The 24,295-nt window shown below is 39.7% G+C and overlaps 2 protein-coding genes across 3 annotated transcripts in view; one reads left to right on the top strand and one right to left on the bottom strand.

The window, feature by feature from the left end:
• GOPC (golgi associated PDZ and coiled-coil motif containing) overlaps nt 1–4,244 on the bottom strand; it is a 29,357-nt gene extending 25,113 nt beyond the window's left edge. The window contains exon 1 of one of the 2 annotated variants that reach the window (XM_005507479.3): nt 3,845–4,244. In XM_005507479.3, coding sequence (XP_005507536.2) covers nt 3,845–4,138 — 294 coding nt within the window. In that variant the 5' untranslated portion in view covers nt 4,139–4,244. The remainder of the gene's footprint in view (nt 1–3,844) is intronic. The other variant, XM_065056739.1, reaches the window with a different exon arrangement.
• A 10,419-nt stretch (nt 4,245–14,663) lies between these two features.
• Nucleotides 14,664–24,162, top strand: LOC102088877 (nephrocan). The gene is made up of 3 exons (XM_005507446.3): nt 14,664–14,852; nt 19,364–20,265; nt 23,578–24,162. Exons 1-3 carry the CDS (start codon nt 14,664–14,666, stop codon nt 24,023–24,025), a joined length of 1,539 nt encoding a protein of 512 aa, XP_005507503.1. The 3' UTR covers nt 24,026–24,162.
• Nucleotides 24,163–24,295: the final 133 nt, after the last annotated feature.

The following is a 24,295-nucleotide window of genomic DNA, read 5'->3' on the forward strand; positions in this document are numbered from 1 at the left end:
AATACTACATATGCTTTAGCTGATACAGTAACAAGTTACTTACAGAAGAATTCAGCTCATAGGAACATGTTCCTCTAAACCCGCTGATTCCGAGTTCATCAAGACCATAAAACTACATACACGAGTAACTACATAGACATATACTTTAATGTTTTCCCTAACTTCAGCATGTACATTGGCTTAACACAACTGCGAAGACACAGGGTGTGCTCTACCAGACATTCCTTTCTAACTTGTTCATTTAAAACTACAGAATCAGATTGGCAGTCAAAGTGCCAGAGCTAAAGTCAAGCTCAGTTTTTATTGGCACATTAACCTACTTCTTTTACTGCTACAAAATTCCACTGTAAGTGGACATTTAGATAATGTCACAGTCAGCATCATTTTCACCTGAAGTGACAGCCAAACAGGAAAAATAAATCCTATGAACTTTCAATTACAAATATACTGAAATCTCACACACTGACTGCCAGCCTGCATCTGCTGATTCATAATGCTTTCTGAGAGACAAAGCATCACAAAAATCGCCTTTAAAATGGCTGTCATCTCCTTTTGTTCTAACAGCCCGAGGACCTTACCGTCCATGAAGTATCAAGATACACTCCTTCATTTGTTCAGTACGTTATTCTGAAGTGATGCTGATCTCAGTAAAGACAGGGACTTCTATCACCTAACACTTTTTTTTTTTTTAATTCTGATACGCTACTTAATTTAACTCTGTCCTACTGTGACCAGCAGGATAAACACAAAAACAAATCCTCCTCCCCTTTGGTTTAAGTAGTTTAATTTAGGATTGCAAATGTTATTAGCACAGTAGTATGTTTACAACCTTTCATCACCCTCAAGCACAGGTAACTATCTGCAAACATCTACTGAGCATCTGCATACCTTCAGGTTCTTTCTAAAAATAACTTACCTCTGAATTGGCAGCATGTAACTCCCTCTTTGGAAACTACTTCTTTCACTATTTAGAAACAACCCTCATACAATATTTTGCCTTGACTCATGTCTTTAGCAGTATCTATACACCAATGATGCCAAAATATTCTTTGCATCGAAGTCCTACAGCAAGAGCTTCCATCCATGAAACCAACATAAGCTATGTCTCTAAAAAGTAATTGAATTGATCAGAGAATGCATATTAAGCTGATACAATTGATAAATCAAAGTTGGAACTGGCTTTCTTATTCTTCTCTGTAATACTATAATGAGATCCTACAATGCTGGTCAAGGAAATGGAACTCGCAATCAACAGAATTATATTCATAATTTGTTATTATTATTTTTTTTTCTTTTAGAAAATAATCTCTCAGCAAGGCAACAGTGGGAAAATGCAGCTGCAGGAGTAAAGTCTTTGCTGTTAACAGTCACTGATACATTCAGTCAAAGTATTATTTTAATCCAAATAAGGGCATACTTCTGAAGATGTATTTAACTTAGGCTTGAATAAGTGGTTGCACCTAAGTAAACTATGTCTAATGACACTTCTATGAATGGGTTGAAAGCTTTGTATTAAAATGTACAAGCACTATGAAGTTACAACTGCAAGCTATTAAGAAATCACCACAATTTTAAAAGTTACATGAGATATAGTAACACATTATTAAAAAAAAAAAAAAAGTCAATCAACTGATCACATCCTAAACTCCAGTATTAATGTTAACAACTTCTTTAAAAATATGTAACTGTGTCCTTCATTTTGGTCCCTGAGGCTTCTGACTAGACACGTATTTACATAAAAAAAAGATGCTAATTCTCAACAGAGCATTGGAGATTTTCAATAGCAGTTTTCATTTCAAGTTTCTGCCTCTAATAATCATGAGGTCCTAAAATTAACAACTTTCAAGAAAATACTAGAACCTTCTAAATGTCTATTTGAAAGATAACTCCTTTATAGGTACGAGAACTAACACTATTATCTGTAATAAAAATATTTCACAAAATAAAAGGCTTTTTACTCACTTCTAAAGCACTCACTCCGGATTTTTAGTATCATTTTTATCAAACAATTACACAATAATTATGCTGTTACAACTATGAACTATGTTCCTTTGTTCTTTAACTCATTCATGATTGAGGCACAGACTATTAGTTATCAAGGTGCCCCTGACAATTTTAATTAGATACTAAAATACCTTTCAGGATCCAAGTTTTATCATTTCCTTTCAAAATATTTAAGCTTGAAATTACTTTTCAGATAAATATTTACCAAGTATTGACTCATTCTCTTAAAATAACCTGAAAACTCATCTGTTTTACAAGTTTGTACACAACACCCACCACCCCTGTGTAATATACAATAAATACCAATTGTCTCCTATAAACCCATAAATCTTATTTTACTATGCCTTTACAATTAAGCCTACTGTATAGCTTGACAGCATATACACACACCCAATGTTAAAATGTATATGACAGCATAGCAACATAATCACAAAGAATATCATAAACATCACTACAGAAAGTATTCTGGTGAAATAAAGACTGCAATGAAGAAAGCTTCTAGTTCAATGAGCTCCTTGTTCTATTGTGAAATATCCTGATCCTTTGTTAAACCCTATGGATTATTTTGCATAACAATGCTTTCATACCAGGAAGAAACCTGAATAAAACCAAAGCAAATTTACTTACTTCCTACTGCAAGGCAGAACTTCAGAAGAACAGGTTACTGTTTGAAGACTCTTAAGTTCCTTTATTATAATAAGTGTAACACAAAGGAATGAAAGAACTGAATCCCATGGTTTCCTTCTCTATTGAAGCTCTTATAAAGCACCTATCTTCATGGTTTTGAAGAAGTTTTTCCTCTTACACCCAATTAGTAGAATAACACAACACTAAAAAACATGGCCTACAAAAATACTGAAGAAACTGGAGGGGTTTAACCCAGGAAAAGCTGAGGGAAGACACATCAACAGGCTTCTAACATGTAACAGAAAGACAAGAGGGCAGTTAACATCCACACGAGCTATGGACAAGACAAATTACATCACCTACTAAACCAAAGACAACTCGAGTTAGACTGTAGTTATAAAATGACCACAAAGTTCCCCAGAATCTCCTGCCAGAATGCCCTAGTTCTTGCGTAAGTCACAGGACCTGCAGCCCTGCCTCTTCAGTAGAATCAACATGAGCCAGCTTGGCTCCAGCTGATGCGTCCTTCTTCCCAACCTGACTGAAATTCTGGATTAGGCATGACGAAAACTTTCCAACGATAAAGACAGTTATTACTCTCCTCACAGAACGCACGATCTCTGCTATTAATTTCCTGACACCAAGTTGGGCAGAGAGCTATTCGATCTGTCTCAGGGTATGAAGGGGCCAGAGGACCTGTCAAAGTCCATCTCCAATCCATTCTTCTGTTCCATTCACTTGTAAACGGGAATAATGTCCTCGTTTTGACTACGGACTATAAGCTTTAAGTAACTCGACTATATGTCTTTGCCCTATTTTTAAGAGGCTTTCTAAATTCTCTAGGAACTTAATGCAAATAGCACACCAGTCAGTAGCATCTGTTGCTCAAGACTGCTTGCTGTTTTCAACATCAAAGAGAACTTTTTCTTAGCAAGCACCGCTCCATGCCCACGCTATAATAACCAAAACCAGGGGATGGGCACGGCCAGGCCCGAATCCCGCGGGGCTGGACACAGCCTCCCAAAACACGGGGCCACGTTAACCCTCCCCAGCTGCTCCCAGTACGGCTCCCAGCGGCCGCAGCACACGGGAGGGGCTCTCGGTGCCACCGCGGGCAGGGCACGGGCCCCCAGACCCGCACGACCCCGGCGGCAAGAGCCCCAGCGCCCCCACCTCCATCCCCCAGAAGCCTCCTCAACCGCCCCTCAGGTACCTCCAGCTTGTGGTTGATCTGGGACACGGTCTGCGCCTTGTGGCAGAGCTGGGCGAAGCAGGAGCTGAGGCTGGTCATCTTCTGCCGCCCCTCGTACGTGATGTCGGCCTGGTCGGGGTCGATCTCGCCCAGCAGCAGGTCCACGTCCACGAAGGCCTTGTCGAACTCCTTCTCCAGCACCTCCAGCCAGCGGAACATGGACACCCCGCCGCCCGCCGCCGAGGCTGAACCGGCCGCGGCACCGGCGCAGGCCGCGGCGCCCGGTCCGCAGGAACCGCCGCCGGCCGCCGACATCCTCCCGCTGCCGCCGCTGCTGCCGCCGCCTCCCCTCGCACGCCCCGGACAGGGCTGGGCCCGCGCCCCCCGCCTCAGCCTCAGCCCTCGCCCTGCCTCAGCCGCCCTGCGCGCCCCCTCCCGCCCCGCAGGACACGGCAGCGGCGGCAGCGGGCCCGGCTCCGGCGGGGCGGCCACGCAGGGAAGCCAGAGGAATGCGCCCGGCGCGCATGCGCGGCGGCGCTGACAGGCGGGGGCGGGACGCCGTGGCCCGGCGGGCAGCAGCGCGCGGCTCGTGTTGCCTGCCACAACTCCAGGCGGCGGCAGGCAGCAACGGCCGAGCCCCGAACCCCCGATCGCGGCCGCCGCGCTTCCCCAGCTTGCGCAGCCAGGGGGCGCTGCGGGCCGGGCAGGGCCGGAGGGGGACAGCGGGCTCCTCTCCTGAAAAATACACCCGCGCTTGGCGCGAGCGAGACAGAGATTTTCGCTGCGAAAAACGCTGTTTTTACGTTGCATTTGGCATTTCTCAACTTCAGACTTCGTGTTTGGGTGTGCGACCTGCCCCCGAGGAGTTGGCCTTTTAAGAGGCTTTCTAAATTCTCTAGGAACTTAATGCAAATAGGACACCAGTCAGTAGCATCTGTTGCTCAAGACTGCTTGCTGTTTTCAACATCAAAGAGAACTTTTTCTTAGCAAACACCGCTCCATGCCCACGCTATAATAACCAAAACCAGGGGACGTGGGGCCAGCGGGGAAGGGGCCTGAGGATCATGGCCGCCTGACTGATACCTGACAGCACAGGCCTCACAGGCCCTGCACCGTGTCACAGAATCATAGAGTGGTTTGGGTTGGGAGGGACCCTCAAAAGATCATCTAGTCCAATCCCCCTGCTGGAGCAGGAACACCTAGATGAGGTTACACAGGAATGTGTCCAGGCGGGTTTTGAATGTCTCCAGAGAAGGAGACTCCACAACCTCCATGGGCAGCCTGTTCCAGTGCTCTGTCACCCTCACTGGGAAGAAGCTTCTTCTCAAATTTAAATGGAACCTCCTGTGTTCCAGTTTATGCCCATTGCCCCTTGTCTTATCACTGGTTGTCACCGAGAAGAGCCTGGCTCCATCCTCATGACACTCACCCTTTACATATTTATAAACATTAATGGGGTCACCCCTCAGTCTCCTCTTCTCCAAACTAAAGAGACCCAGCTCCCTCAGCCTTTCCTCATAAGGCAGATGCTCCACTCCCTTAATCATCTTTGTTGCCCTGCGCTGGACTCTCTCCAGCAGTTCCCTGTCCTTCTTGAACTGAGGGGCCCAGAACTGGACACAATATTCCAGGTGTAGTCTCACAAGAGTAGAGAGGGAGGAGAACCTCTCTCAACCTAAATGAGCAGGGACATGTTCAATTAGATCAGGTTGCTCAGGGCCCCATCCAGAATGATTTGAGACAAGAGGGTCTTTTGAGGAAATTCGTGTTTATGGGAGGTTTTTGGTTGTTTTTTGTTGCTGTGGGTTTGTTTATTTTGTTGGTTTGGTTTGGTTTGGCTTTTTTTCTTTTGGCCAGATACCTTTAATTTGCTTATATATGCAGATTTCATAAGAGGAAGTACTTGATTTCCATCAATGACATGATTTTTCATGTAACATGTCTCAGCAAGATTGTCAGCTGGCAGTCCTTCTTAGGATGAAAGGACGCTCACGTTGAACAAACCAGTCTCACTTCTAGTGATTGAAACAGTAGGCTTTTCAGACAAGCACCTCATCTGTTGACTGGTGGAACACGTCATTTGTGTCTTTCAGAAAGTTCCACTTTTTCTCAGGTTCAAAAGAGAACATCAATAGCTGGAATACCAATAAAATTACTGAACTGTACACATTCCCCAAGGAAAGACAAGTCTTCTCTAGTGTATTCACAAATGCGAGGAGCAGGTGCAAACCACACAGTTGGATTTGCAGTTACACATTCATTGCTCGTGCTCAGCAAAGATGCAAACTTGCAAGTATTATATTATGAAAAAGACTGCACTAGGTACCTTTGCATCTCTAGAAGCACTGATGAATGCATTTATATCTGTATAAAAACTATTTGCATTTTTTTAGCTCACAGTGGTTGTGAATAAGCCATCTCTACAAGGATGCTCTCTCCAAGGCACTCACCTTGGTTTAAAGCTCATCTCCTTTGAAATACTGCAATTGTTTCTGATGTTGATTTTTGAGCTTCTGATGTTGATTTGTTGAGCTTTGTTAGCAAGTCTTGTAGTGGTCTCATGCAGCTTGGCTTCATGGCATCAAAGTAATAATTCCACCTCGAAAAAGGGTCATTTTAACCTAGATCAAGACCCTAGTCCTGACAACGACGTGGCCCCACACACGTGGCTGTCAGCACAGGGGCCCTCCGGTCAGCGGAGAAGTGGACAACAGGAAAATGGAGCCTTGCATGCCCTGCCCCAAGGCTGTAGGGCATCCTGGGGTGAGTTTCTTTCCCTACTCCACTTTGCATAAATAATGGATTGGGACACAGAGAGACAGAAAGATACCACTTAACAGCTCAGTGGTTAGACCACTCACCTGGAATGTGAAGAGAGAAGTCAGAGCAGGAAAGAACTGTGTTTCCTCAATCTGTGCTTTCGGAAGAGCTGGATAAAAGCAAACTTCATCACTAACAGCAGATATCACATTTCCTCTGGGATCTGCTATCGTAGGCTGGAAAAGAAACTTACAGATTGTTATTACAAAGCTGCTCATTTGCCCTTTACTGCTCAAATTGAAAGCACTGTAACTGAAGGTAGTTAGTAACAAACTGGGCATCTAACGGGGGTGCTCTTACTGTTAATCCAGTCCATGATGGAAACAAAAGCTACAAGCACCTTTATATATACGCACTGGAAAAAAAAAAAAGTGGCTCAGTAAATTGGTGTGTTCAGAATAGTAGCTGAGCAGAGGATTTACGTGTTTATAGTCACCCAAGTGCTTCTGAGTGAGCCCAGCTTGACAGAACATTTGCTTGACCTTTGTTATAACGTTCATTCTCCACAGCCACACTCTCTTTTTTTTCACAACAGGGTCAGACAGGAAATCAAGGTATTTGCTATGTCAAAAGCTAAACTATTATTATTCTTTCAATTAGTCCAGCCACATAATAAAATTAGTTGTTTCAAGACTATCAGTTGTATTTGTTAGCTTTGGCCTTGATTCTGGTACATATTACACTGGTGTAGTACCTATAGAATGACAGTACATTCATTGCCTTTTTTTAACAGAACAGTAATCTAGCACTTAGCCAAGCATTAGAATAATCTGCTAATATATCTCAATCATGGATTTAAACAGCTTCTGCTTATCTTGAGAAGGAAGTTTTCCATATCTGTAGCAAATACTGCCTTTAAAAACTTAATGCAACTTATGTATAACTGCTGCTTTTTAAAGAAACACATATTCTCAGATTTTTAGTGTTCTTTCCCTTTAGCTTAGGGGTTGGTCCAGCTCTGTCTTAAATTGTCTTTGTCTACAGTGGTATCAGAGTTTTGTGGTCATTAATTTTAACTCTTTCATCCCTTATCAGTGCTACCTTTGCTTTGCATGTCCTTACATTTCACAAGTCAAACAATGTTTTGTCTCTGCTTATTCCGCTCAAAGATTAGCTTCTCAAATACAATTCTTTCAAAAGCCTACCCAAAGCATAATATCAGTCTAATACTTGCTGGACTATGGGTAAATGAGAAGGAATGCAATATATTATTAAGAAAATCTGTGGCTGTAATGCCAAATCTGAGTAAATGTAGTTATCATTAGGTACTATTTGTATTCCTCACCAAAAATACCACGTAAAAAGGGGATTGAAATTAAAAGCAGATATCACTGTTATAAGGGTAAACACACAAATAATTTCATTATCTCAAAACTATACTTGTAGGTTCCCCGGAAAATTCTGATATAAGTTCCACTTACCCTTGAAATGCCTGCCAAAAGCCCCCAGACAACCAGAAGTATGTTCTGTAAGCAAGCTGTGCAGTAATTAGGGAACTGAACCTAAGAGAGGTTAGCAGTTTGGGCCTTTAAATAGATTAAATTAATTTAAAGTAAGATGCAGTATACTCTACCTTGATAACATCAACAAAATAATAGAAGAACATTTAAAGAACAGCAGTAGTTTGAGTCAACTGGTCTAGCAATGAGAATCCTTTCTATACCCAGAAGACATTTCTAACAAATAGTTGCAGCTAGTTATACATCAAGAAGAATTTAAATTTTTTGAATACTTCTAATGTCAAAAGGGCTTCACTGAAAGCTTCCTGATCTGCTCATTTGACCTTATTGACCATGTAGAGCTGCTGAGACTGAACACCAGCTAATTTTTTCACATATAATTTAAACAGATAATTTCAATTATTTTAGACAAGGTAGAGTGTACAGAACGTGAGGTGTCTGTGCTACTCTGCTATTATATACATTTGAGAACAAACAGTACTTTATAAATTTAAATCTACATACTTTAACGGATTACTGGAGTACCTGGTAACTTGTCTGACATCTTCCTTGTGCTTAGAAAGTAAATTACTTTAAGCACGAGGAGGACACATTTTAGTACCAAACAAGGCAAAGTGATACCCAAATCAAAAGGAAAAAAGTAATAATAATAATACTTCAATTGACATTACCACCGCTGTATATTTGGTATCTGGTGTCCATGCTGAGACTGGGAAAATGTGTGAGATATTCTACAAACCTTTGGTTAGACCTAACCTGTGCACAAAGAATTTACAATATAAACACATATGTTTGCACATGAGGGTCAGTTCACCTGGAAACCGCTGTGATTGCAGCTGCCCAGCTGTGCGTGCTGGGCTGCAGCGCCTGCACGTGCCAAGGCCATCCCCTGGGTGGTGTGTGCTGAAGCATCTCAGTCACCAGCGGGGACACCAAAGGGAGAACAGAGAGAAGACAAAAAACATCTTGCAGCATCAAAGTATGGGAGAAAAATGAGATGATAAAGCAAGATTTTCATGTTCTACTAAAGGAGTTAGACTAGATGATTGGAATGTGCCTTTCTAAAGCGTGTTAGAGGATGAAGTTATCTATCCACACTGATACTTAAAGTGACATACATCTTCAGTTGTCATTACACAAAATTTCTGCTAACAAACCCCAGACTTTTTAGTTTTTTCTATTTTAGGTGATTACTGCCTTGCAGGCCTAGAGAGTTCATATTTGGCCACCTTTTACAGTCCACGCAGTGAGTCCATGGGTGCAACAATTCAGCCATTACTATTACTATTACTATTACTATTACTATTACTATTACTATTACTATTACTATTACTATTACTATTACTATTACTATTACTATTACTATTGCTATTACTATTACTATTACTATTACTATTAATATTAATATTAATATTAATATTAATATTAATATTAATATTTCAAGGGAACATTCACTGCTTATTGGTCTCTTTTTACACAAGACAACTTCCAAAAGTCACTTCTTCAAATCAGCTTTTTTTTTTTTTCCATGTGTTTATTGTGGCCTTATTCCCATGTTTATTGCTATGTAGACACTTATGCTTAACTCTCCTCATTCTGAATTTTTGTTCTATTTTTTTTAATGAATAAAACACATGCCAAAAATATTCAGCTTTCATGGCATGGAAGAAGGAAACCATCTTTTTGTGCACACAGTGAGTATAATTTCAAAACCCGTTGTTTCAGGGTCCTCATCTTGTTGAAACTGTGCCTCACAATTTGAACAGTGGACGTTTTTGTACAGTTTAAGCTCCATTCTGGTTCTGTTGGATGTGCAGTCACTAGCAGGCCACTCTTAAAGGCTAAAGACATGTACAGAAACTGGCAGGGCCTGGCCTAGCTTGCTTCATACAGGACTCTGAAAAGCCCTTAAGTACTGACCAGAATCGCTTTTGTGTGTGCAAAACCCCAGATACAGAATTGCATGGTTGCAGCATCGATTGGATGATCCATCCCTGCTGCTTTACTTATAGGTGGTACTGCAAGAGACACAGTCTCACACAGGTTAATTACAGATCTTACATAAATGTTCATATACAAAAGACCCATGTGTTCAAATTCTAGGTCGAGAATGCATTCAGCCATCATATCTTCCCTCTTTACTTCCCCCTCTTCTTTCCTTTTGGGACTAACTCAGAAGATCATTCCTAGAAAACTGTCATCATGCCATACCATAATCTCTGATTTCATAGGCACTGCTGTCAGTGGCTCAGTTATAAATAACAGTTCTCCATCAAGTGGATACCATTAGCAGCAATACTTTAAAAGCCAATTACAGCAGCAATAGTGGTATATGTGTATGAAATTCTTTAAATTGACCTCCTCCATGTGAGTTCAGCTCATTTTTTTTGTGGGGTACCTGCCTCAGATGCATCTGGTCTTGGTTGATGTCCCTCAGCACTATCATAAAATTGACAATGACTAAAATTCCTTGATATGTGCATTTTTATTTAATAAAGTTTAATTCCTTTTCAACAGGTTTCACTGTGCTAGTTCCTCTGGAATGCAAACATGCCACAGACAGGTGACATGTGAGAAATTCCTCAGGGGTTATCACTTTCATCTTCTCTATGTAGGCATTGCAGAGAAAGAAAAGGAAACCTACCTTACTTATCGTGTGGAAAAAAATTCTTCTTTAAGTCATCCAGCAGCTGTTTCCAGTGTATGAAGATGACCTGGCATGGAGTCAGAAAGTGCATTTTCCACATGCTATGAAAGTGGATAAAAATATTTCCACAGAATTTTTGGCATATGAAGAAGATTGAGACATCATTTTCAGACAGGCCTCTGATTGTGAAACTCTACTTGCAGTTTTATGTTGTAAGAATAAAATACAAAATCACTTTTGATAAATCTATAATCCTTATATTAATTAGAGATAATTAGTTTGCTTAGAATGCATCTAGGTTGACATTCTTGATTCAGTGTAACCCTCAGAGGATCTTTGTTTGAGAAACATTTCTGTAAAACAGTTCACCAGATGATTAAGGAAAGCATAGTGTTTTTAAAAACAATGTTATGGTTGTTTCCCTTAGCAGCCCTGGAGATAAGTGCTTGATCGGAAGTAACCTTTGCAGCAGACAAATGCCATTTGTTGTCCCTATGAAAAACTGGTCCAAATCCAAGTTAAAAACCTCCAGCAAAAAATAACTATAAATTCACACATACTCAGTGACAGGCACTTGATAGCATATGGCAGCTAAATATGACAAGGATCCTTCAGAGCATACGCCACCACTTAGCAGCTCCTAGTTGCCAAACTGTTTGTGTTTCTGACATCCCGCAGTGACCAAGCTTCTACCCATGCCCTGCAGGCCCTGAGCTGGTCTTTTTCTGCAACTCCTCCTTCCCATGGTCAAGGGACGCGTCAAGTCCAAGGACTCAGCTTCTTCATGTGTTTTGTGCTAAGACTGCATCTTCCCTTGTACGGTCTGTGCCATCGTGTACCCAACAAAGGATCCACCTTGAGTTTTTATGGGCTGTCTTAACTCAGACGTTTCTAAATGCTCCATAACTAGAGTTCTTCAGGCTCATTCTTCCCATTTTAATGCCATCTTTTATGTAATTTTCTAAATGTAACTTAGGTTAAAAAAATTATCTCTTGACAAACATATGTGTGCTTTTGTCAAACCTATGACTTTGATGAAGAAAGAAAAGGCCTGTACACCAGTACTGTAGATGCTGAAATCTTGTGTGAGGCAAGGCTTGTACAAAAAAGATAATATTTGTATTATACTAACTGATATATTTGAAAAAAAATCGCCAAACTTTACAGTACTTTATGAGCCCTTCTTCACATCTGAACTCAAAGCGGCAATCCCAAACGATCTTCTAACTTTGATCAACTCAATCTTGCTTTTTATCCAAATTTGTCCAATGTCTTTTACTACTTTGCCATGATACTCTATAACCGATGTCCTTATTAAATGCCAACAACACAAAAGAGTCCAACATGGACTTTGGGTTTAGCAGGTTTTGATCTGAACTGTTTACCTTTGGTTAAAGCACATACTATATAGAATGTCCTTGGGACGTCTCACGCAGGCAGTTTATGGGTGCTATCGTTCAATCATTTGTTATTTCTGGCAGAGAAATGACAGAGGGGAATATCAGGCCATTAGTCCTGTACAGGAATCCCCATGGAAAGGTGCGGAGAGTTTACATAAAAACTGCTGGCAGGAAATGGCCACCAGCGATTGGCGCTCTTAACATCCCCCTGCGAACCTGTGCAACTCATGGGCCAGCAGTGCTGCTTTCACAACAGAGATCCTGGAATGTTTATTCACTTTTTTTTTCTTTTGCATAGCTCGTATTTCCTGCTAGGCTTACACTCATACAGTCCCATGACTCTTTGCTGGATTGTTTGCCATAAGTTCTAGAATCAATAAAAACCCCACAGGTTGTAGTTTTGTGCAAAAACAAAGGCATCAGCTCTGGTGGAGGCATGTCAGAAATTGTACAGGACAGATTTAATAGGATCATAGCTATCACTTTAAAATACCTGGCTTCTGAAAGCAGACATATACCAGGAATTAATGGATACATAGGATCACTCATGATTAAATCATTGTTAATGTCACACAAATGAACTATTAAACCAGTAAAGTTTCTTTCCATTAGTTTGTAAAGACCGATTGAATAGATATTAAAAAATGTAAAGAGAACATTGCACCTTACTGTGGTGTTACCTTGTAACTACAGCTGTGCATTCTAACATCAGCTGAGCGGCTTACAATTTACACAATAGGGAAGGATGCAATGTACAGTTCTTATTTAAAGGGATTCTCCAACTGACACTGCAGTACTCTAGAGCTCTCAACTGCAAACTATAGGGCGTTATCTTCATTTCTTTTTACCATCCTTGAGCGAAGAGCATTTGTTTTTTGATGACATTTTTGAGGAACACAAATGCCAAATGAGATCCCGAGCGTTATTGTCTTAGTGACCTCAGCATTTAAACTCAAGTCAGTGGAAAAACAGGATCAAAGACCGTTCCAGGGCATGGTGATACATACCACTAGTAGCTGTCAGTATGCAGAAAGGTTTTACACTTTGTCTGAGCACCTTGATTATTTTAGGAAAAAAAAAAAAAAGCCAAACCACAAACCAAGTACCAAGCCCTACATCAAGACACATTAAAATATTTGTTTTAAAAGCTTTAATCCTGCTCACCCACTCATTTTTGTTCAATTGATCACTATGGCATAAGTCAGGCAGGACTTTTCTGCAGAGCTTGCTAAACACGCCAGTTTGACAGGCTGTTTTAGGAAAAGGTTTCTGCTGTTGCTGTTTAGTTTAGCAGATGCTGGGATGCAGTTCTGTACTCACAGTGTAGGGGATTATGGAGACAGAAAGATCTCCAGGAGGGAATATGGCAACTGTCCAGTGTAAACCCAGCTGCATCCATCAGGCATTGCCACTGAGGACAGTCCCGAGTTCTGTGATCCATTTGCCAAATCAGCTTCACATCATCTTCTGCTCAGAAAAATAACTGGCCTGGTTCTGAATTCAAGGAATAGGATTAATCACTACTGAAAATACAATGGAGAGGATGGAAGAAAACAGGTAACAGTGCAAAGCAGATCAGTATAATGATACAAAGATTTCCTATGTACACAGCTTTGTACATTGTAAATTGCTGAGTACAAAGGAAAAAGAATGCATAGAAAGTTAAGTTCCTAAAATAATCACAAACTGAACTTTACATCTCTGGTTGGCACAGCTAATAAATGCATGAGAGAGGCACTAGTAAGTAGAGGTAAAACTCTGGGGGGAACTTTAGAGTTCTCCATCTGTCATGAGCTAAATAGGTCTTCTTAATCATCTACCTCTTGATTTATACTAAATGCTTTCAAGTGCTTCACTTGTGTAATTTTCAAAGACAAGAATAATTAAACTTTGGTTTATGTGAACAAACACAGGTAACTTAGATTTTTGTCCAGTCTTTAAAAAATCTGTATCACCCAGCAGCACTCAGCTGTATCACAGACACTCAGAAAGTGAATAGAAAGTTTTAGCTTGAAAATAATAGCTGCCTGGGCTTGGGTTTTTTGGGGATTCTGAATAATGCAAGAGGAAGAGTGAAAAATCTCCAGTGTTGACTGTGGTTGTGTTTTTACTGTTTCTAATACCGGGTCACAGAAGATACAAAGGTTTTACAGCCCCACTATAAAACAGCTCTTTATCTTTTCTCCACTAATTCTGTGGTGTCACATTTAACAAAACTAGGAAACTGGAGATAATATGGATGTTTGCAGATTAGATGTCAGGTAATAAGTAACACTAATTTCGCATACCTACAAATGTAAAGGTGCCTTATCACTGTTTAAGTTTCTCACTCTTTGTAATGCCTGCCAACATTTTAACCCAGGCAAATTATGGTATTGTTTTTGCTGTTTTTTCACTGGGATAAAATACACAGTCATAATATCCTTTTATCAGATTTCATGGTATAAAAGGACTTTGGTGCTTAATTTATGCTGTACGTTGCCGAGACAATTTCAGAGCTCTTGTTTTGGAAGATGTATTTATCTTACCTTTTAGTTGTCTTACTTTCTTTTCACAGTGGTCTAAGTACCATTTGCCCAAGAAGATGCAGTTGTGACCCTGCTCAGTCAGTGCAATGCTACAGAGCTACAGAGATCCCCAGAGAGATTCCTTCCACCACCAGGAGACTCTACATCAGCCACAGCAAAATTAAACAACTCCAGGTAGGAAAAAAATCCAGTAAAAATACTTTCGGTAGTGTCCTGTAACCAGAAGCTGTGTTTCCCTGGTGGTGATGGCTTTTGAGTGAAGGGCAAAGATTATTCCACATCCTAAAAACTGTTGGAATGGTGCCAGATCTGCTTCTATTGCTACTTACTTTGTAAAGATATGTAAATATATTCCTATAGTGTTTTCATTATCCTGAGGTCTCTGAGCACCAGTTGGTGCTGCCATGGTGATATTTTATATGCAACTCAAAAAGCAGTAATTTACACCCAACAGCCAAATGTTGACTTGTTTTTAATATGGCCAAAAAACCATTGCATTCCAGAATTATTTTTATCTTGTTAAAAGCTTTTACAACTTTTGATAAAATGTAATATTTTTTTATAATAAACGGAAAGGTTTTATGTAGCAACAATAATTTCCCCAAGAAATGAAACTGAAGTTCTTTTCCTCCTCTTGAGTTGCAAGTCTCAGGTACAAGTGCTATCAGAAATGGCAGAGGGAGTAAGTAATCAGGACTTGCTCATGCATTGCTGGAGTCCAAGGCAGAGCGTGAGATGTTCCTAAACGCAATGCTGGGCCTCTCTAGTAACTCATATCAACAACAGCAGCTTCTAAACAAAGCTGCCAACTACTTGTGTTATTAAAAAAGTTCATTCTGGGTTTCTTGATGCGTCACTGGATCACATAATTGTGATCGGTTTATGCTCACTTTGCACTGCAGTCTGGAACGGTGCTTCTGTTTCCTACCCTGAAATATATTTATTTCATAAATTTAACTGCTATAGGTAGAAACAAGGGAAACACAACCACCTGTATTGTACATGCTTGCTGTGTATCCATTTCTGACAAATAATAAGAAAGGTTTGATTCAAAAGAGGTACATTTTCTCTTAAGTATGCTTGTTCTCTTACAAAGAATATGACTTTAACTGCTCTGAAATGCATATTTGATTTTATTCTCAGCATTGAATGAAAAGGGCTAAAAGGCAGCTTAGAGCAGGATCTGGGATACTTGTTGCGCACTGTGAAATAGTCGGTAATTTTGCAATTTAACTCAGAGAAAGATTTTACTTCTCTTTTAGTTACTACTAATATATCTGGTTTTCTTGTTTTAGCCCCCTTACCTTCATTGGTGTGACTTAGCTATATCGATGTGCTCTAGTTAAACAAAAAGTCTGTCAAACGAATCATTAGGAAATACATTTTCTGTGGGAAAATTAAAAAGGTATTATTTTCTTTCGAGGATAAGGAAGAAGAGCCATTTTTCCTTTCTTAGGCCCATACCTGTCAGCTACTCCTTGGTTACTGGTAAAGTCACCACCTTAGGTTCTGACTTGAGCAAAAGGCAGGTGTTTGTTATAAACGTTGGGTATAAGTGAACAGAGTAGTGCAATAAATGTTTTATGGCTGTTCGGAACAAATGGTGCCTGAAACCATCTAAGGAGAGAGTTTTTCACTTTATACATTAATTCAGCTGAGCAATCAGTGTGCTTTCCTTCTACTAGTGACTGTGCACTGAAAGGAAGTTAAGTCCCTTCGTGCTGTATGGTTTGGCAATTAGAAGCCTCAGAAGAATAAACAAATTTTGTTTCAAACTGAGCACCAATTACTTTTTGACATTACCTTGCATTGGCTATTCTTAAAATTGTACAGAAATTAAAAAGAAAATAAGATATGTTTGTATGTTAAATACCATATGATTTTAAGAAAAATAAGAAAAAAAATGTAGATATTTTTTACCCAGATCAACTTTGTATTTATTCTGACATGGCTGGTCATCATTGAAAACACTGGCTGGGATTTTGCTTTTGGTATTTTTACACACTAAGGTTTGTTATAAACAGACTTTATAATAACAAATCCAGATTATTTTTAGTGTATTTTTTCAATAATTTCTGCCTCCTCCTTGATTTGAAGGCCAATTATAATCTGTTCACTCTCACTTGAAGATATAGTTTATTTCTATGTATACTAATACCTGCTGAAAGAAAATTGTTTATCTGCCCCCCACAATAGGGAACTGGTTTAAGAAACTGCTTATAAAAAATCCCAGTTCACAACAATTCTAAAAGCAATTAAAAAATCATTAAAAATGGTAAAATGATTAAAATGTTTATATTAAAGGAACAGTGTCTTAGATCCACTTTCAGGAGATCTAGTTTTTAAAATGTAAACCGATATGAGTATCACTCTACAGACAGCCCAGTTAGAGAATAAAACATCACTTTATAGCAAAAAGAGAGCTGATGGACTTTCAAATATGTCTTGATGCGTATTAGAAAGACTGGGTGGTTTGTAACAGCATGGAGAAATATTTAAGTCTCAAAACAGCATGGTCACAAAGCCTGGCAAAGCATACCAAATAGGTAGAAAATAGGAATTATAATAATCCACATTAAGAAGCCTAACTACATTACAGGATGAATGTCTGTACATTGACCTTCACATCACTTAATAAGATGAAAATTAAGCCTCTTATAGACATACAGGAATCAGCTGAGGAAATACAGGAAACATTGCTTTTGAACTTGTAGGAGAAAACATATTTAACTTACGGACATTCATATTTGCTTCAATTTCCTTAAGACTGTTCTATCACGTACACAGGACTATGCTTTTCTGCTCTTGAGCAATGCAGTTCATTCCTATGGGACTTCTCATGATAAAGTTTTGCAAGATTAGTCTCCTAATCATGGCTAAAACTGAACGTGCTGTTCTGTAATTGCCATGTAGCAATATATATATGTTATAAAACTGCATTTGTAGAAAAAATAGAAAATGGCAGCTTTGTTATTTACTGTTAAGAATATAAATTATTTTATGAAGGTACATTCCCTCATTGAACCGAAGTGTAATTGATGGAGAAACCTGCATCAACAGAGATTCCATATCTACACTTTCACACTAACTGCATCAAATCTTGCGTTGCTCAGAAATGACTTTAAAAGACTGAATAAATGTAATCAGAAGCTAGTGACATCTAAGGATACCAGAGAAAAATGAAATCTGCCTCCTCTTTCACAGCTGTGTGGGCTCTAATTTTAGCAGAACTTAAGATGCAGAGTTTGTAGCTAAGGTAAAAACCATGCAAGAACTGAATAAATGAAGCTGGAAGGAATCTTTGAAGAGTCGCCTTTATAAGCTGATTTCACATACACAACTATGATAGCCAAATGTATTCAATCAGAATAATAGAATTAAATTACTACCCAGTACCTGTGCTGAAAAAGGACTTGTACTGCCTTCTGTGTAGGTTCCTGACTGGGCTGAGGGGTTATGCTGTAGAACATGCTTTATAGCGTCTCCTAGTGAGAGAAAAATATGCTGGTAGCTACTAAGCCCTGGGGTAAATAGCATGGAGACTGCCAGCATTAAACATCTCTTACTGGTGCGGTAGTCCTGAGATCTGTATGGAGATGTATATTGGACATGGGAAAAGAAAACAGATGAGGATACTCCTTCCTCCTCTCCCACGGGGAACAGCTGCTCATCTTGCTCTGAGCTTTCTGTGATTCCTATATAAACGAATTTTTAAAAATCAAGCACATAGGCCAATGGGCAGCATCTCTGATAATTTCAGAGAACAACTGTTTAAGCACCTGGTGTGCTCAGAGAACTCCCAGGTTCACCCTCATCACTTGCTTCCTCACATCTCGGCTTGGAGGGAACTGCCAGATTCACTTAAGTTTGCTTCTTAACTTGAGACACAAGGTGGCAAGCTTTGTAAACAAGCAGGTTCCAATGAGCAGGAAAATAAGGAAACAATTAGTATGCCTCTGTATATTACAGTCACACTTAACATCTAAGTTCCATTTACCACCACAAAGCATCTGTTTATTACCGACTAACAAAAACTAAGTTCCTGTAAAAGCAATCTGTTCCACAGAGGTGATTTTCAGACCAAGCTGATCTGACAGTTTTGGTTTGGTCATCTTAATGTGTGAAGATTTTAATTCAAAGAAAAGGAGAGATAGTAGAGGGAGGAAAGGAATGAAAGTGTTGAATTTTAGTTTCCTGCCAAAACTTCGTAGTGGGGAGAGTTGATGATATCCATGGTTACTTCCTCTGGGAAACAGATGCTGCAGGGACAATACTTTCGATACATGAAAATGGCTGTATGATGAATTTAAAACTGCTCCAGCAAGCTCCACTGAGCACATGTAAAAATCATCGCTTCTCTGCAAGGATTTCTGCCACTGGTGATATCAGCTCTCCATTTTACTTAGGCTGTCCACCAGGCAGAAATAAAAAGAATGCTCTTTCTTCAAATACATGTTTTTGCTCAAAACCAGACTTAAACAACAAAGTTCTAAAAATGTAAGTAAATACTGGCAAACCACAGGTACCTATAGTAACACCTTCATCATTACAATTTCTTCTAGTTTCTCATTCTAAATATACAGTTTCTCAATATAAACTAGCAATTGTCAGAGCATCTACAAGTAAACAGAAAGGAGGTCCATAAACAAATGGTGTACTATCACATGGTTTTTTTTCTCTTTAAGATTACTGACTTTAGGAGAATGTCATCCCTTGAAGAGCTGGTCCTGTCATGCAGTGGCACAGAATCAGTAGAAAACAACACTTTTAAAGCTCTGAGCACCTTGAAGTCCCTGGAACTCTACAAAAATCAACTAAAGCAAATACCTGCCTTCCTCCCATCTAGCCTTGAAATTCTGAGACTCGCTGATAACTCTATCAACACTCTGCACACATCTGATTTTGAAGGTTTGATGAAACTAAGGGTACTCGATATTCGGAACAACTTGATTGCGACTCTGCCTCCGAGTGCATTTTCTTCCCTTTGCAATTTACAAAGTCTGATTCTGGATGGCAACAACATGGAATCTGTGCCTGCACCACTTAAGCTACCTAGGCTGAAGTACCTGAGCATGGCCGACAATAAACTGAACTCATTCCCAACCAGCTTCTTTGCATTTTTCCAAAACCTACAGTTTCTCAGCTTAAGTGGCAACTTTCTGACAAAAGTGCCTCTTGACCTACCTAAATCCTTGCTGTCGCTGAAATTAGAGAAAAACCGACTCAAAACAATAAGACTTCGAGACATGAAACACCTAGAAAACCTGTCTGAGTTCTTCCTGTCAGAAAATCAGCTGACATCAATAGATGGTGTCCAGCTTCTTCCTAACTTAACAGCACTGGAGCTCTCTAAGAACCAGCTCCACATGCTGCCACTCCGGCTGCCTGGGAGGCTGCAGAAACTCGACTGCAGCAACAACCTGATTGAAAGGGTGACAGCGCAGGACTTCCAAGGACTACAAGACCTCAAGCACTTGTTTCTTGACAACAACGCTGTTAGCACGTTTGAGGCAGGAGCCCTTCAGCAGTGTGTGCAGCTTTCCAATCTGGCACTGGAACAGAATCTCCTCATTTCTATTCCACTGAGGCAAGTGAACCTGAGGGCAGCTGGTTCCCAGGTGTCACCTCTCTTTCCTTACATTGTGAGAATGAGGGCCAAACTGGAAAACAAATTTGTATTTGGACCCAGTCATGGTAGAAGGCTATCCATACTATAAACCCACTGCCAGAACTGGCGCTAATTAGCACTCGTTAGCAGTCTCAGCGTAGAAGTAGAGCTGTTTTCATTAGATCTGTGGTCCCCAGTGAATCTACTCATTTCACATCTTCCCCTGCCAGTGAGACTACTTTGTTTAATTAGCACACAAATAAGAGGAACCTGCTAGGAGAATGTAACAGAATGATTTCAGAGACGTTATACTGCTGCTTAAATTTATCTTCTCCCATAACACAAAATTAATAGAGCATTCAATGAAAAGGAAAGACAGCAATTTTAGAGTTGATATTTCTACCAACCTGCACTGAGTTTACTATGGTTAAAATATTAAGATTTCAGGAGCTGAGTCTGGTCAAAAAGAATGTGCTTTTTCAGTGGATATTAGCATTCCCAACTTCATTAAATTACACATTATAAAGTATTTGGAATGCACATAAGCTCTCCTGCTTCAGGCTATAAGCAAAATTCCAGTCAAAGCAGCAGAGAAGAAACACCCCCTGGGCATACTGTGTTCATTAATGACCTGCTTACAGGTTCTGTCACATTCATCTGAGTGTTGGTCCTGGCCATTATCAGAGATGGTATGTTAGGCCAAATGGAGTTTGGTCTGATATAAAGTAGCAATTTCATTATTTCAAAAAGCCGTGCGATAAGATGGCATAAAAATAGCTATGTAATTCCATTAACATCAACTTCTTTAACACAACTGCACTGTTAAATTTTATTTTTATGGCTTGTGGACAGGTTTAACTAGCCCAAATAAATAATGCAGTAAAATTTCAATTCGTTTAGCATCAGGTCCTTTAGCATTTGAATCTGTTTGGCAGCAGCTTTATAAGCAGAAAGTGATTTAGTGGTGTATAAATATTTGATTTCAGTCTAGCTTGACAGGAATGTTTAATGCTTTCTAGTTACTTTAGTATTGTCTAATCCATCTTATTTTACAACCTCTGTAGTCAAGAGAATTAACAGGAAAGAGTTCTCTATTAGCCTTGAAGCAGTACAGCTTTTAAGGAGATGTTGGGGACTTCTGGTTTCAACTCAACAATGAATACAGATTTCAAGGGGAGGCAGTAAACATAAAAGAGGGGAAAAATGACAAGATGTAAAATTTATGTACTTAATTGTTTGCTGATCACCAGGTACACATGGATGTGCAGAAATAAAAGTATTACTTCTGACAGTTACCTGAGAACTCGGTCACTAATGCCAAAGCTGAAATAACATAGTTAATGTGCCACAGTTAATGCGTCTTAGCAGTTATTCAGCAGGAATGACGAGAAAAAAAGTTTCTTTTAATTTTTCTGAGAAGAAAATAATCCACAACAAATCCGAGTGTTTTCAGGGCTCATACAGAAGAGCTTGTACTCCATAAAATCTTGCAGGGAGTGCTAAGAGTCCAGGGAAGAATCTGATGATGCTCCCTGAAGCAGCTGCGTCCCAGTACGGCTGCAGTGCTCAGCTCCCGCGTGTGCACGGCTGCTCTGCCAGCAGCGGGATCACTCACCACATTCTCCAGTGTCAGCGTTTTCTCAAGATCAACACAGGCTGAAGTCGAACAACAGAGCCGTAAAGCTGAAGTCATACCAGTAAAGTAAGACTCTTCACAGGTTTAAGGACTCGCTGGTCAGGCTTTAGACTGTAGTCAGTCTGATAAACATCTCAGGTGATGTCCTCTGCCTTTGACGTCAGGGGCACCAAGGTTTTACCCAAGTACCCTTCTGACACTACAGTGTCATACTGGGCAACTATAATATTCGCTTGTGATTAGGTTTCAAAACATTTATTGCAGGGACAAGCATTTGATAAGACCAAATTTTGTGGAGTAACTAATCACATCAACACATAAAATTCTTACACCCCCCAAAAAACTACAGCACACTACAGACCTGTCCTACTCTTGAAATAGTCCCACTGAAGTTGTGAGATTTACACAAATATGGAAACCACCTTTCAGCCTAAGAGGTCAAATTCAGCTTCATAAAAAAACAGCAATAAGGGTCATAATGTAGCCTCTTAGTAATTATCAAAGGTATCTTCCTATCATTACACTGAGATAAACTGTCACATCAACCTTTACAGGTTACAGTATAGTGCTGTTTTACTCTAAATAGTTCTTAGTAACATTATTTATAATTTTCCTGAGAGTTACAGTGAATAAGTTTCCTTAAAACCTCTAACCATGACTCTTAATCTCATCACATTGCATGCTACTATAGCAAAATTATTTTTAAGGTACTTTCAATTTTTAAGGTACTTTCAAATTAATTTTATTAAAAATATTCCATGCCAGTTAACTGACTTTTCTGTTAGGCATTTGTCACTAACTAGAGCAGGAGGAAATTAGAAGATCATAAATGAGCAAGGCTTTTGAAATAAAACAGTTGTATCACACAGATTTGTAAGATGTATGAAAATAAGACTGATACTGGCCAGTCTGCTATCATATCCAGAGTTTATCGGTTTTTTATTTTATTTTGAAATTTAATCAGTTCTAATTATCTAAAGTACTATTTTGAAAGACCATCAAGGAGCCCTTCTATTTCCCCTGTTGCTGATTTCTTAATGATCATACCGACTTATGATCCTACAGACCACTTCTGTGATTATTAGTGTTTGAATCTGATGGGAGCAAGAGAACAAAATGGGAAAATATTCTAGTTCTTTATGAACTATAAAACCTTTTTAAACAAATAATATACAGAAGTATGTGAAGGAGCAGTGTTGCCATTCTTCTCTAAACTTTTGATCTTTCATGGTGCTATAATTTGGTTGTTGGCATACTTATGGCAGTAAAGAGTACAAAATGCATTTTTAAACTTGACACTCCATTGAACATATAACTTTCTTCATAGTACAATGGGACGAAAATTGCTGTTTAGTTCAGTCGCACAAACACGGTATAGGTCAGAAGTGCAATAATTTGGGAAAATAGTTCAAGTGTGCGCAGACAGTATTCCTGTAAGCAAAAAAAACCCCAAACACCACAACAACAACAAAAAAGAGAGATATGAACACTTCAGGACCACATGTTTTTTGCAGAAGATTGCATTTTTTATTAGCGATACTTTTACATTAATACATCAGATGTGCCTAGACAGATACCCACCACCAAATACCATTTACACAAATAGAATCAATATGATGAACATAACATCTTTGTGTTGTTTTATTTTTATTCAGACTTCCAGACAACCTTGCTAGATTGGATCTAAAGGGAAATGACATAGAGGATGTTGGAGAACAAGAGCTGAAGGACTTGAAACAGCTGCAGGTTCTAAATTTACGGAACAACAAGATCAGAAAGTTGGATCAGAAAGTTGTAGAGTATTTACCTCGTCTCCGTCATCTGTATTTAGATGGAAACCCCTGGAACTGCACCTGTGACCTTCTCAGAACCAGAAGAGCACTGGTGGCCAAAGGAACTGATGTCAGGGGAGGGCAGTGTGTGGCACCCGCAGAAAGCCGGGGAGAAAGTTGGATGTCTTCCAAAAAGATTCTGCAGCAATGTGAAGATAATCTGTCTTCCACGGAAAGAAGCAAAGAGGACAGGAAGAAAATGAAACCCCATGAGGCCTCCAGCATTGGAGTAAACAGAGATGATGATTACTATGATTATGAAGTTGATTAAACCCATGGTTAATCTGTAGTGAACCTTAACGTTGTCCAGAGCTGCCCTCTACCACCAGCATCTCTACTGACAACCAGCCTGCTGGGCTGCTGCTAACAGTTTCTCTTTGATTTGTACTATAAGAGTTAGTGACACAAGGGCTGTAGTAAGGATGCCATTGTAAACTGAAAATCATAAAAAAAATAAATTGCATTTCTATGCCATTAGTACTATGTAGTTTGAAGGAAGCAAGAATACAATTATTATCTCTTAGAAAAGCAGTCTGTAACT

The sequence above is a fragment of the Columba livia genome, chromosome 3 (assembly GCF_036013475.1).
Source record: "Columba livia isolate bColLiv1 breed racing homer chromosome 3, bColLiv1.pat.W.v2, whole genome shotgun sequence".
Taxonomy (NCBI): domain Eukaryota; kingdom Metazoa; phylum Chordata; class Aves; order Columbiformes; family Columbidae; genus Columba; species Columba livia.